This window comes from Anopheles marshallii, chromosome 2, assembly GCF_943734725.1.
Source record: "Anopheles marshallii chromosome 2, idAnoMarsDA_429_01, whole genome shotgun sequence".
Lineage (NCBI taxonomy): Eukaryota > Metazoa > Arthropoda > Insecta > Diptera > Culicidae > Anopheles > Anopheles marshallii.
The window spans coordinates 9,390,099-9,405,959 of NC_071326.1; the positions used below are offsets into that span (position 1 = coordinate 9,390,099).

At 44.2% G+C, this 15,861-nt stretch overlaps 1 protein-coding gene across 1 annotated transcript in view; it reads right to left on the bottom strand.

Moving 5' to 3' along the window:
• The window catches only part of LOC128707284 (protein groucho), a 156,417-nt gene that overhangs the window by 99,529 nt on the left and 41,027 nt on the right, over positions 1 to 15,861 (bottom strand). Inside the window, exon 2 of the mRNA XM_053802236.1 lies at positions 2,040 to 2,075. Within this exon, the coding sequence (XP_053658211.1) occupies positions 2,040 to 2,075 (36 nt within the window). The remainder of the gene's footprint in view (positions 1 to 2,039; positions 2,076 to 15,861) is intronic.

Here is a 15,861-nt window from a genome sequence, read left to right on the forward strand (position 1 = left end):
TTACACTTTTTTAAGACTAGAACTTTAATTTGTTCGTAGCTGGTGTACTCGTTAAAATATCGTAGTTTTATATCTCTTCAAAGCTAAGAATGAAAATGTTTCAATAAAATAATGAGAAATTCAATACTAAAAGATAAAGATACAACCATTTTTGGTGAGTTTTCAGCGTGAAAAAAGTGGAATATCATGAAATGTTTGCAATCTTTCACTCAAACTTTACACATTCGCAAAGCGTTCTGACAAAATGGAAGCATCGAAGTGGCGAAAGTAATTTAAACCATTACGTTCCAGCACGAGTGAAATTTCATACGCCAGATGACTCTTTATGAAAAAACTTATCAAACTGAACTGTTCAACTTGAACTGTTGTACCTTTAACACCTTTAGTGAAATGTCAATAGTTGGCACTTTAAAGGATTCGATACTAGTTTACGTTGTGATTAAATGTTAATAAAACAACCTCAACGATGTGTTATTTTCCAAATAAGAAAAAAAACCAAAGACTTGCAATTATTTTCGTTTGCATTATCTCATATCTCGACAGTAAGATATTTGACGCGTACCTTTTTTAATGATTGTACAATTAAGAGTATATTCATTTCAAGAGCTTATCATCTCAAACACGTCTGTCTAACTCCCTGGAGGATAGGAAAATTAAAAAATAAGCATATTAGCAACACTTTCGAAACATTCACTCCAGCACCAAAGCGACTAGACATTGGCGTTTTCCACCCTCGAGGACATTTCTCGAACCGCAACACCCGTCACAACACAAACCCACCCACCAGTAGGCAACACGTTTGCTACTGGGAGGAATGGAGCAGATTTAAAAACCACCCGAGGCAAATGGATGGATAAAGTGACTAGTGATACTAATGGGTCTGGAACGGCCAACTACGGGCCGTATGTTGGGGCGGGGTGAACATAATCTTCGAGTGTTAAATGATCAAAGCGAAGGGAGATTCATTTACCGGTGCGCTCTATGGAAGGATTTTGTTTTGCTGGTTTTGGCTGCAAAACTCCCGGCACCGGTGGGATGGGAAATGTTGAAAGGCTGTTGGAATCGCTTTCAGCACATTCAACCGGAAAGCAGTAATTTTCTTTCCACTGTTTACTCCTTTCACCCCACATCTGGTGACAACTGGCAATGTCGCCTCCTATATGTGTGTGTGTGTATGATTTTATATTTGCTTTTACATCCTTTTTTGCTACACCACACCACACCACCCCTTTGGAACGTTGAGCCAAAAGCCTTATGTCTCTCTGTTAGCCTTACCGAGCAATGGTTGTGGAGGAGCGGATTCTCCTCTTCCACAGCCCAGTACGCTCCCCTTGCGTCCTGGGAATACTTAATGAATATAAATTCGTCTGAAATGTAATCAGAAAAGTAATTATCACGAAAACGGAGCGCAATGATGCTCTGTGAAAGCAACGCACAAAAAGCACCACCACCAGCGCTTTTGCGAATGTACGAGACTTACAGCGATTCCCACCATATCTCGGGAGAAATTTGTCGAATAGGCAAAACATTTTCGAGTCACTTAGACTTCCGAGGAACGCTGACGAAGAACGTGCCAGGTGAATTGAAGCGCAAAAGCAGGAGGGAGGCAAAGAAAAGAAACAGCTTAAATCTTGATTAATGAACAACCAAAGTGAACCGGATAAGGTGCTGATGCCTAAAATATTCCATTAATTTAGTGCACAACCACCGAGGGCGCTTGACGGTAGCGAGCCCGACGCTGGAAGGTGTTTTGTGGTGCACAGTACACGAGTGCATAACGTAAGTGGCAGAATCAATTTTTGAAGCGCATTTCTTGAAATGCAAAATTGTTACACTAATGCGTCATTTACAGATGTTATGTTTGTAATCACACTTTAATAAGTTTTTCCGATAATGGCATCGTGAAAAAACAGAATTTAACTCTATTTCTTTAAAATAAATATTACTTATACTTTAGTATTAGAAAACTTGTATTAAAACACGCATTGTTATGAAACGATATTAGTTCATGCAATATACTTTATTGATTCCATACTTACGCCCAGATATGAAGGGATGTATTTTGAAGAACTCACCTGAAAGTGAAAAAGAGAATATTGATATGAGCAATTTTTTTGATACCGTATCTAAGTAATATAATATCTTTTAAGTGATCGAACAAAAGATTTTAACGTTCAGTTACAATGATACGAATGGACGATCATTATTACGAACTAGGTCAACCTGGGTAAGGAACAAAGCCAATAGAGAGGCAGCTCCAGAAAAGAGAGACCCCCAACGATGTTCAAACGAAGGGATTGTTTTCTGTATTTAGAAGAAATAAAGGATATCCAATTTTCTTTCGCCAACCCTAGCGTTCTGTTACAAACCCGTTGATGCTGTTGTTTTCCACCCGGTCCCACCCTTCGGAACACAGGACACAAACAATGAAACAGCGATTCTACCGTAAGCGCAACTACCAAAAAAAAAAGGACTCGAAACCATTCGAGTGAAGCGAAAAAGTGAAGCACGCTGAAAACTTTTTCCGTTCAAACGCATACCCCCGGCACCAATGGAATGGAGCGGGGGGCAAGTAGAAGAAAAGCCGTACCGAAATTGGCAACTGCTGCAAAGAAATCTGACTCCAAGGGAGGGGGTAGATCCGTCCCGGTGACCTAGCCCCGGGGGCGGCAACGGGGACGGCGAAAAGATGTTGGAAATTTAATTTGTCTAGCAGTTTGCTAAAGTGCCCTCTAGTTGCATCAAGCATGGTTGCACAGCGGGTGCTCCCCGTCATCGGGGGCAGCGCGAGCACGGCGAAAGGCGGCGGCGATGGAAACGAATTAAGCGCAGGATGGTAAAGACGAAATCACTACGAAAATTCTTTTCGAGAAAAGTTTCCAAACAGTGCCAGGGAAAGGATTGGCCGGGAACCGAGTGGGGAGCGGGAAGTGATAAATTATTCCCGACCGAAACGTGCGGCGAAACGTGCCAAGTGGTGATGACCTTTTTGCTGCTGTTTGGTTCCGCTCGAACACCGCTAGTTATTTACGAAGCTGTGTGCGGCACACAGGGAGAGCGAAAGGAAAGAGAGGAAAAAATACGCAAAATACAATCACAAAGTAGAGACGATCGTTGAATAAGAAATGCAAATCTAAATAATACGGATTGCATAGAGAAGGCAGCGATGTTTGCGAAACGACGTAAAAACTGTACAAGATTGTACGAGAAGAAAAATGATACATTTGACACTTCCGGTAATGTTTGCAACACTAGTGTAAGTTGATTTACTCGTAATAATAATAAACATCAGAAATGTTCTTTAATATGAATTTCAATAAAGTAAATTAATAACAAATAATTTTAATACGTAAAACTCATAAGCTTTCAGACATTGCTTAACAATATTGAACAGATCAGCGTTGAGCAATACCTTTAACAAGAACCTCAACACACGTGCTAATTAACCACTCAGAAGTTCATCATTAATTACATTCGTACTTCTAACAAATCATCCCACCGAATTGTTGAATCGATTCATTTTGGAAGAATAAGCACCGAAAACCTCACTCAAAACGCCAATTCACCATTCAATCACAGCCAACCTGCCAGAGTAACCTGTGTAGAATTTGCAATATTGTTCCCCTAATGGTGCTTAAACCCAACGCTTCGCTCCCTGCCTGCCTGGGCGGCTGAAACGAGAGATCCCAAATACCGATCAATTTCCGCGAAGAATTTGCCCTCCCATACCACCAAAACCCCGAAGTGTAGATAACTGCAGGCAAACACACAGCACCGCACCGAGGGCACCTTTATTCTCGGGCGCGTTCTAGCACTTTTACCAGTGCCACTTGTCGAGAAAATCTCTTTCCATTTGGTTTTAATTAAGCGCAAATTTCACTGCTTCTGCTTCACAAACGCTCTGGTTCCCCTCCCTCCCCCTCCTCCCCCTTCTCCACCAATACCTTGCCGAAATGGAGAAAAAAATTCAAACCAAACGCGCACTCAGGCGTGGAAAATCCAGCCCATCCTTTTCCCGCGCCCGGTCGTGTTATTGATGCCATCCCGGGTACGGTGCGCGCTAGAGAGCACTAGGGAAAAATTCACCAGTGGTGGGATTCCTATGATGATCCCCCGCGTACGGAGTAAAGCACGGGGGGACAAAAGGTGAGGAAAAATAAATAAAATCAGGCGAAAGGAAACGAGGGTCATTCAAATAAATTACCGGTGTCTTTTTCCGAGCTCCAGATTCGGATGTTTGTGTGGAAGCTGGCACACAGTGCGCCGAACGGTTGAACGGTATCGCACTATAGGCTGGCATGGTCGCGTCGTGCAAGGTTTTCCTCTCCAAGACACCGTTCATACCGTTGGTGTCCGATGCTACCGGGGAGCGCATTGTTAATCCGCCGTTTCATCACCGTAAACTATTATTGTAAGATGAATTTAATTAATTTGACCAAAGGCCCGGTACGATCGACGACCACTGTGCTGCGGCTCGTATTCTCCAAAATTCTCCAACTCCTCGATGACAACCCCGTTGCCAAAATAGTCCGCAACAGCAGAGACAACGAGCGCAAACGTGTGGAAACTGAATTTTACGGAGTGAAAAACAATTTTAATCACGTTTGCTTAACTTCATCCCAGCCGGGCGCGCTGTTTGCAAAGCGGCTCCGGGAGTTTCCCGTGCATCACAACACACCAAAACCATGGACCCCCTCTTTGTGTGTTTTTCCTGCACATCCCCCCACACCCCCTGCACTTCTTTCCAAAACTGTATGAGAAATGAGAAAACGTCCCACTTCACGCGCCATATCACGGTGGCCGAATATTCACCATTCGAAGTGATTTCATTTTGTGGATTTCAAAGGACCAATCTCCCTGCTGCTTACATCCCGCACAGCTCGCTGTCCTGGCAACCCGGTTTACGCACGGCCGACAAATTACCGTACAGCCGGAAATGGTAAGGAAGATGGAAAATTTTCGAAAACCAAATCCGGGATAACCACTGCTGGAGGTGGCGTATTGGGAGTGAGACGTCAGAATAAATGAAAACAGTACGCTGCACAAAGCGGGAGAGATCATCAACAACCCGGAAGGCGTGGGGTGGTTATCAGATTGAGGTGGAAGGGGGGGGGGGGGGGAGGAGGGAGAGAGAGGGGGGTGAAGAGCAGCGGAGGATACACTCTTTGCAAACGGGACCATACGACCGTCGAGTCGTTTTGCGTTAATTAGCTCTCTTTGGCACTCGTCCGGATGGTGGTGCTGAGGGGATGCAAATGATGAAAATGTACGGCTAACGATTTGAGCCGACCGGGCCGGACAGGTGGGCGCATCGGCGGTGAGTGGGCAGGAGAGTAGGTTAAAGCATTCAAACCGGAGGGGTCAAATACGAAACCGTAAACCAGCGCACAACAACCCTTCAGGAGGCGATCAACCAACACATTGACGCGTTTGACCACGAGAACGTACAATCATCAGGGCGTTAGGGTTTCCGGTAAGCTGGGAATAGGGGAGTAAGCGGCAAGCAAGGAATTGATACGCTCCGTGCAAAATTCGTTAGGGGTTTCTTTTGCTGTGTATGTGTGCCAAAGTGGGATTGAAATTCGAATAAAGTACGACCAAATTGTTCACAATGCATACAGTGATTAAGCCAAATGTGTCCCCTCCACACATCAAACCGCACCACACAGGGATCGTATGATGACACCAGCAGAAAGCGGTGTAGCAGATTTGTCTAACACTGTCACAAACCAACAGACCATAACTGGTAAATCTATAACTCTTAAGGATAAATGTCAAAGAGAAGCAAAAATTTATAAAAAATATTTAAAAAAAAGTTTAACTTGTAAAAGCTATTACAAAAATGTTGAATAATTTAATCAAAATAAGAAATTACACAAGGAAAACAAAGTAAAAGAGTAAACAAAACAAAAACGAACGAAGATTTACTCCACAGTACAAGACCAACGCCCTTGCATACATAATACATTATAACGATTCAATATGCAATTCATCGCCAGTCACTGTAGAAATTGTGTGTGCCGGGGGTCGGTAAGGCGTAAATAAGAGGACGCCACCTAAATAACTTCCCTCTCCTGTATTAAATTGACATTCAATTCAAGTCACCGCAGGAAATACACGGGCCCGGGGCACACACCCGCCTGGAATTGGAATTTGTACGGCAAATCGTTACCGACGACAGTGCCTGGGAGTTGGCGAAAACTAGGAAATCCATTCCATCCCCTTTCAAAGTCCCCTATGGGGAAATGGATGACTTTATCGATGGTGTTTGAAACTGTCTGAATCTGTCCCGTAACGAGCGTGTGTGCCGCAGGCAGAAATACGCTTACGGTCGGTACGATTTGCAGCCGTGTTGATGGAATATTTATTACCAAATTTCACGCAAATCGAAATCCTTATTCATACGGGCCGGAATTGATGCAATTTCAAATGCTGAGTACGGCGACACAATGTTTTTTTTTTGTTCGAATTGTTCGATTACAAATACATTCTCCATAGTTTTTGTTCCTGTTTCGCGTTGTATTTCGTAATCAACAGTAAGGTTTAAATAATATGCTTTATGCGAAGTAATAAGAGAATATTATTCTTCATTTGTATGGTAATTATGAAATTTAATGCCATCACACCCATCGGCACACACACAACTGATGGAGAATATACTTTCGGTCAAACAGAACAGAAGCTTCACACCGGAGGTGCCCCCTTCGCATGTTGCCAGTTAATAATTCAGCAAAACACAATCATTTCCCATCTACATAATTGCATCTCGATCAGTGCGCCGCTAAAGGCCAACAACAACCCCTGAAACACGCAGCACGATGGCATTATGATGAATCAGTTTTGTTTCGGTTTTTTGCTCCCCTTTCCGGTCCTGATTTTCCGATCCAAGTGGCCGGGGGAAATTCGATACGGCAATCAAGTCGTTACATGCGCAGCACATCACCCTCCACCTTTCGGCCTAAAAGGCAAATCAAACCAAGAAGAAAAAAAAACACCGCAACGACACATGGTCACATTTTCAATATTGAAATTGTGGCCCTATTTATATCCCTCGTTGCACGGGCCGGTTCCTGAAACATAGCTCGTTTGCACTCTGAGGGATGGTGCCGGTATCGGACGTTCCCCCGGCCGTAGACACACGTGGGGTATATGCCATAAAACATAATGCATATCAAGCCGGGATTGTAGCCGGGATTTGCTATGACACTGGGGAATTATCCTGCCAAAGAGTATGTGTGTGGGTGTGTGCGCCCGTGGGGACACTTTCCCTCATGGGGTAAAAACGGTCAGCTAGAGCGTGTGCGTCCTCTCTCCCCTTGGTCCCTCGCAGAACAGGATGATGATGTTACGGTTGATGACACGAAGTCCCCTAGTCAGTTTTGAGTACAGTTGGCAGTACAGCACCTCACTCGTCAGTGCTGGGGGTAAAATGGAAACAAAAGAGCTACAACCCCTACGCTGATTGGCCGCAGGGGTCGATTACTAGCGCTGCTGCAATATTGACAAATTTAGCATTCCGTTGTTTTGTTGTTTCGGGCGGTTAATTTGATTAGCGCGAAACCTTGAAGGGAGCGAATTGTGTTGGTAGTAGACACGTTAACGGTAATGCTGCACCGACTTTTCAAGTTTAGTTCGTAAAGTTGGACGCATTTCTGGATTCTTTTCAAGTTGAACTGGAATGAGACGAGAAACAGCTAGAATCCTTCTCAGTGGATGGCAAAGCATAAATTGAGAGCTTTTAAAAGAGGTTTATAATTTATCAGGCAAGCCTTTTGGAGCCTTTTCTGAACTCTATTAATGTTGAACTAGAAGATCTGGATTCCTCAACATTTTTTGGACGTCTTGCGAATCGAAACTAATGCAGTTCAAAGCATTCACTACTGACAAACCGAAAGCTGATCAAATATATTAATTTAAAAAAAGAATTGAGAGTTCCGGAAATCCAAAAACCAGGATTCTATCCAGTATAACTTAAACAGGCTTCATAGAGGATTTCAAATTTACTGCTTAAATTCGAAAGCCCCTGCAATAACCGATACATCTCTCACATCTGCAAGTTTGCAAGTATGTGTGATGCGAAAGCTTTGCGAGAATTGCAATTTTACTTTGCAAAAACTTGGGAAAGGTGGAACATATTTTATTTCAACTATAAAACAATCCACAATTGTGAATATAAAATATTTAAATCAAACCCAATAAATCAATCAAAGGAATTTAATCATAAAAGTACATAAATTCAATGCTTTATTTATAAACTGTAAACAGTGCATTCGATAGATCCATGCATCAAAAACCCGTAATTCTCGACCGTGATGACCTCAACATCACAGCGGCAGCCCACATCGGTGCTGCTAATTACTTCATTGGGGATGCTAGAGAAAGAAGATGTATACTTGTTCGAATGCTTTCCCCCTGGGGACTACTTCCCAAAAAACCGTGCCGTGCCCGACGAGACAAACACTGGCACCATCTCAACAGTTTAACAGCGTAACCATAAAACCAACTCCTAAAAACACCATACCTCACAACGGGCCCGGTCTCCTCGTACGCTGTTGCTACCATTTGCTGAAAAGTTTACCAACGCCAATTTAATGCTTCACCGTCTTCTTGTGCACCATTCGAACGGCTAACCGGGGGGAGGGGGGAGAATAAACAAAGCAAAGAACGGCAGTTCCAGGCCGCACGGTCCAACAAAACTCCCACCTCCGATGCCGCTAAGTTAACTTTCTCGTCCGTGTTGCGCTGTAGACCGATGGGTTTGCTACATTTTCCGGCACTAATCGTGGGCTATATCCGCAAACCCCGTAGTCCTGCCTTTACCATGGGGAGACCTTCTTCTTCATCGTGTTTGTCTCGCCGTGCCGTACCACCGTGCGGAATGGATCGTTTTCACGATGCTAAAGGACTTTTCAGTACTTTGCTTTCACAAACCATACCCATACCAAACACACAACAACGGCAAAAAGGCGACGGGCCGTGCACAAAAAGCCCGCCGGAAAATATCTCCCCCGGGGGAGAGAAAATTAAACGATGCCAAAGCGAGAACACCTACGACGAACGACAACACCGGTTAAAGCGACACCGGGCCTGAATGCTGCCCTACGGGTATGGGACGGACACCCGTGGCATAAAGACACCTATTCGCTGGCTTTTTCTTGTCGGTGCTCTTTGGTTTGTTACGACTCCCGACCCTGCCCGGAGGTTCCCGAGCCATCCGGACAGATTAGATAATAAACGAAGTGAAATTAATTAGCTTATCAACGTGCCCGGAATGGTTGAGCGGTTCTTGGCAAACGCGACCGAAACGGGTAGATTAAAAACAGCCGCTAAAATGACAGCAACAGCAAAACGACATCAAAGCCATGTGGGTGGGCGGGAAGGAGCAAAATCTTTACAGCAGCGAACATTACTATAAATGATGAATTAACACTGTTTTAATTTGACAATACAATTACAACCGGCAAAGTAGAATAATATGAAGTTCGGTAAAGTTGTGTTTGGGTTAGTTTGTATTAACTTTAACTGTAATTTTTACAACGAAAACGATCTTTTTAATCTATTTTGTATTAAGTTCTCTTTTAATTCCGTATAACTTTATGCTGTCGTGTATAGCCTACCATGTTCATCAGTTCCTAGTACATGTTTGGAGCTATTATTCGATATATTATTAATCCTTTATATTATTTTTACATTATTATTATATTATTATTATAAACTTTATATTATTTTTACACAAAATAAGGCTTAGTACGAATTTCCAAAACAATTTTTCTTAATTTTATTATAATTATGAGTTTTCCCTCCAGGAAAAAACAGCTTAAAATCCTGCGTCGTCAAATTTTTAGTCCAACACAAATACATCATCTCTGGCTACATCTGGAGCATCATTTCAAGTTTTTCATTCCTTCACGTGCCGGTGTTGTGGTGATATCCTTTTTCGGTGTAAGCGTTCCTCAACTCTTTTACAAAACGAAACGAAAATGCCAGGTAAGATAGCAATGTTGATAGCTGCAATAATCCATAGTTCCGCCTTTCCGTTTTGATATCAACCACCGTCGCCACCGGTAGGCAGGAACGGCAGAATTATGCGAATGATTGCGGTTGGTTCGGCCGAAGTGGCGATTGACGAGTCAGCGACGAAAATGATGATGAAATTTCTCCCAAAACCATCACCCACAGGCACGATCAGGTAGCCAGCGGAAATCTTACCCAGGTTGTACAAAACCATTTCAAGCGTATCTCTTTCGCCTACGAGTAAAGCTGCCATGTCACTTGTTAGACGGTTTCTTACCGACGCCTGATAAACTCTTGACGTGAAACAACTTCCTTTCTCTGCATTCCGTTCATCTTCCCGGTCTACACTTGCGGTTTTACATTCCACCCGCGCCCGTAACCCGGTTGTAGCTTGTGTGGGGTGGTGCTCTTTCTTACGTCTAGCTTTTGAGGCTCCTGCCAACCAACGGACCCCCCCCCCCCCCATTAACCAAGAAGCAATACCTTTCCGTTACGGAGCATACACACACACAGAAGTTTGCCTTTCGACAGTTTGTGGTTGAACTGGCTGCCACCCGTTCCTACCCGTCCATGCCAGCACCGCACCATGAACCGAAACATCTAACAACTTGACGATAAACCAGGATCTACCCGCAATGTCTGCCCCATTCACGCGGCGCATCTCGACCTCTGGCATGTCAGGGAAGTTTTCCGAACCTCGTGCTATGATGGTGTGCGCTTTCTCTCCCGCTCTGCCAAGAATGTTTCGGTGGTTATTGTACCACTCTGCAGCCACTCTCGAAGGACGTGGGGGGTTCCAATCGGTGTTCTGAAAGTTCGCCACCACCAATCCTGCAACATCAACACGGCAGCCGGCAATCTCTATGGATTCTTTCTGTTCGGGGGTTGTGGTTTCATGCCATCAAGCTGTACGATGTATGCGGTTGGCTGCGAGCATCAAGTGCGAAGCTTTATTTAAGCTTTTCTCCTTAGCAAACATCCTTCGGCAATTACACACACACACACACACACACACACACACACACACACACACACACACACACACACACACACACACACACACACACACACACACACACACACACACACACACACACACACACACACACACACACACACACACACACACACACACACACACACACACACACACACACACACACACACACACACACACACACACACACACACACACACGTCTTTATGAGAATATACACGCACTTGGACCGAAATAAAACACTCCCAGTTAGGAATCAACCTTGTTTTGCTGCTTTATATGCATCTTGAAGTGAATCCGGCAGATTTTTGTGTTGCGGGGTGTTGTTGAATCTCACACGTCAACAAATTATTGTGAAGTTACATTAACAATTCTATCCCGTTGCAAGATGCTATTATGGAAAACAACCACCCCAATCATTCAACACGTTTATTTAATCTCCTGATAATACAAGCATCATCTCAATTATCAATCCGCACACACACCCATACACACACACGCTTTTATTGAAATCAATCGACCACTGGTGTCCACTTTCCTGCTCGATAAAGCAGTCGGAAACTTTATCCCAATCCGCTCGACTGACAGCAGCAGTTCGATTCCTTTAACATCGTCAAAGGGCAACTAGCTGGAAAGTCACCCCCAGGGAGAAAGTGGTTTATTTCACCATCACCATCAACCCCATTTCCCGAACAGTTCGCCAAAGTTTTCCCTACTCGCTCACATACTCTCGCTCCCACTCTCTCTCTCTGTGGTATTCGCTGACGGTGAAGCGCTTTTGTTGAAAATCTGAAAATCCTTCCACACGAAAAGCCCGGCTGATTAGGATGATGATGCTGGTGGAGAGAATGAAGCCACACAGCAAGACAACGGAATTGTCTCTGTGTAGCGCAGCACCCCGGAGAAGTGATTTTCCGTTTCAGACGGCCAAACGCAACCACAAACGAGGGGGTGCGAAAATCAAACCAGAAATACCGTAGCGAAAAGGGGGGGGGGGGGGGGGGGGGGGACAGGAAGGGTGGATGGGGTTATTTGGGGAAAAACCTCATCATCACTCCAACCACCATGGTGCCTCGGTTCGGGGTTGGGTAGGGGGCGCTCGAATCGCGAGCAAAATGGAAAGGAAACGGAACCGCCGGGACAAGCTTTGAATATTTAATCACCTCGGGTGCCGCAGTTGGATAGGCGACGGAAACACCACCGCCACCACCCCATCACGGTGTCCCGGTTCTGCACGGCGACACCAGAACCCGAAGGAAAATGGATGAACGGTTGTGAAAGTGGGAAATGAAAATTTGTTTGAAATGAGACACCACCATCCCGACCCGAGCACACGGAGCAGGAACGGTGTGGCGCTGGCAAAAAAGGATCTGCGCCTTTTCGGAGGCTTCACTTTTCCACGAGCCGCACGGTTGATGGTCGTCGTATGCAAATTTGGTCGGAGGTGAAATTAACCATACAAATTAGAATAATATACACCGGGCGACGGAAGCGAACATAAAAGACGGAGGTTCGGTCCCAAAAATGTTTGGGAGGAGTTTGGCCTAAGTGGCGTGTGTGTGTGTATGGGAGGAGGGGGTGGGCACCTAAAACCCATCACCAGAAGAACCGGAACTCTCGTGACGCTTTGTCGTCGTCAGCGGGCGTTTGTTTGCCACGCTTTGCAGCACCCGCAATCATTTTGGGCTGTGACATTTGCTCGCGGATTGGCGTTTGCTGATAGACGATGTGCAAATATAGCTGCCGTCACACAAAACACGGTCTTTACGTCAGCATGTACAACCGTTGGGCGGGTTGGTTTCCGTTTGTGCCGGTAGCTTGGAAGTGACTTGATTTTCACAAATTATTTTCCTTTCAGCTCTGTATAAAGAAGGTCAGTGATGAAGGATGTTCCATTGGTGTGCGACAATGCATAGTTCAGGGTAAGTGTTTGATTGCAGCGATTGAGACACTCTTATCAATATAAAGTCATAAAACATTTTAAATAGAATTTAATTTCATCAACAACAACAAAGCAAATCGAATTATTCGTCCATTACAGATCAGGTGTACAAGTAAGTTTCCTTTTTCTGTAAAACTGCAGGAATTATTGTGCATATTTTTTATCAAGTTTCTAACCATTTTTCTATCAGAAGCTACGATCTTTTCTCAATTTATTTTTGGCAACCTATGGCCTCCAGATCAAAACCAACTCTGATTTGCTCGACCAGGATGATGATTATTCCGGTGAGATCTTTCGCCATCGGTTGAAACCAGTGATACCTTTGAGTAGTTAAACCCGTGGCTAGTGTAATGCACGTCAGAACTGAATTAACTGAGTTCGATAACGTTCTCCGTTGACGCTATGATTAATCGCTCATAATATACGATCTACTTATGATCCCACCATTTACAAACTGTACCTTTCCGTGAATGGACGTTTCATTTTATTATCACTTATGCTTGTCAACTGGGCTTGAGATTATCCTTTATTTTACCAATTAAATTTCCTGTGGTAAATAACACACTTAAACATGGGAATTCCATCATAACGATATAGTAATGCTTTCTGCAAATGATGCTATTTGGCTGAAAATTTGCAATTATTTCGATAAAGATATCTACTGTGCCAATAAACAATAATTCACCATAATGACACTATATTGAAAAGAGTTGTCTAACCAACATATATGACACAACACATTAATCCCCGTAATTTGCTAAACGCTTGAAACTTACTTACAAACCCAATGTAACGTTTGCTCCTACTCTCACCCATACCGGCACACGTTCCGTTTCATTTTATGCGTGGCTCATCGTTGATGAATGTCACCAAGTCAACCGTACCGACCCAATAAATAATTACCCCCGCAGAAACCCTGCACACCGACAGGGGGAAGGGCGGGACGGGAAATGGGAAATGTAATAATTTAATTACCATTTTGCCGCGGCCTGTGAAACGTCGACATTCCGAAAACCAAACCAAACTCGCCCACCACTGAGTGTTGGCCGCAAATCAGTAATTATCAATCATTCATTTGGGGGGGGGGGCGAGATTGCCACATTATTTTCCATTCGGTAGCGCGGCTGACGCAGATGACACCGAGCAGCGCGAGCGTGTGCGGTTTGGTCGCGACGAATTACGAATTAAAAGCTACGCCATAGGTGATAAATTGCGATTCATGCCGTTTGATGAAGGATGCGAATGGTTTCGAAGCCATTCAACCGATTGAACGGGGAACAGAGAGAACAAAACAAAAACGAACGATAAAGTAAAATGAATATTAATTTGATTTAATTAAGTTTCATTAAGAAAAATGTCTGTTCACAACTCACTAAGCCCAAAGGCTCGTCTCGTCTGCTGCAAATGTGTCGCGTAGAAATTAAATAACTATCAAAACGATATCAATGCTGCATCCATACATAATAAACAATAACTGCTCGTTGTGCATAGTTTCGCCATGAATTATACATTTTATACGATTCGATGTCCATACTTTGCGTGTTTCCTTTGCTACTGCTGTCATTCTCGCAAGGATTCCACAACGCCATCGGTGCGTAAAACCTGTTATTAGTCTTCCTTCATTCCATTCCATTCCGATTCCATCTCAGCCTTCAACCAACCAACGGCGCACGTCGAATCAATATCGGTCGACAGTACCAGCAAACGAGAAGCTTTTCCCCCCACCGGACATCAACGGAGTGCGAACGGTGTGGTGGCGACGAGAACAACCGAACTGGACACTCTGTCTGTTCTTGGGTCACCGTGTTCGACATGTTCCAACCAAATGTGCCCACCAGCGAACGAAATTATGACGTGGTGGTCGGTGTTCCGCGACTTTGTTGCATTCGATCTAATTGACCGACGGAAACGGGGCCGGGGGGTGGGGGGCACCGGACGACGGGTGCGAACGAGAGCGAACCATTTTAATTGCCAGCTGCTTTTATTGGTTTTTAAGTAATTTATTCATTCACTTTACAAAAGCGTCATGTTATGTTATTGCGTTCGCTTCCCCGCTCGCACACCAACTCTAACGCCACCCTTCTACTGCCGCCGCCACCGCCGCCGGGTGGAAAATGCATTGCAACTGCAACTTCGCAACTAACGCTCCTGTGCGCCACACCGTAATTGGGTGTATTAAATTAAACTGGTGTGAAACGATTAATGCCACAGCGGGTCGAGCTGCTTGTTTGTATGTAGCAAACGTTTGTTGATGGGCGTATTCGTGTGTGTGTGTGTGTGGCAGAACGGTGATCATGTTTCGCGCGTTGTGTGATCCGGTTTTGTTGGTGGTTTTGCTGATTTTGTTTCTCTCTCTCTCTCTCTCTCTCTCTCTCTCTCTCTCTCTCTCTCTCTCACTCCACTCCATGCATATGCTTTTAGCGGTTAAACGAACTAATGGTGCGGCGTGGTAAGTTGATTGTTACCCATTGATTGACCACCTCACGTGTAGGGTCGGAAAAAAGCTTCTATTTGTTGTCTGGTACCACAATCATTAGCCGAGCACTGCCGTGTGATGGTAACACAGTCGTGGTTTCATAATATGGTGCATGCTTTGAAAGCACTCTAACCGCAAGCAAAACTTCAACCAGAAAAGGTATTTTATAGCACTGTAATTCTGCTCGTCATGTTTATTTTAAACAATCACTTTAATGTAATAAAAAGTACTTCAGCAATGATTCTAGCTAAAATTACAATAAATACACATACAATTTATTTTTCTCTTACACGATTAATTCCTACAAGTTAATCTTGCAACATTATTGCACGTACGTCGCACGACAGCTGTGGGAAAAGTGCATTCCTTTCGCTTCATATCCGTTTCGCCAAGATCGTCCATCTGCTTCGCAAGATGCACCCTCCTTTCTTC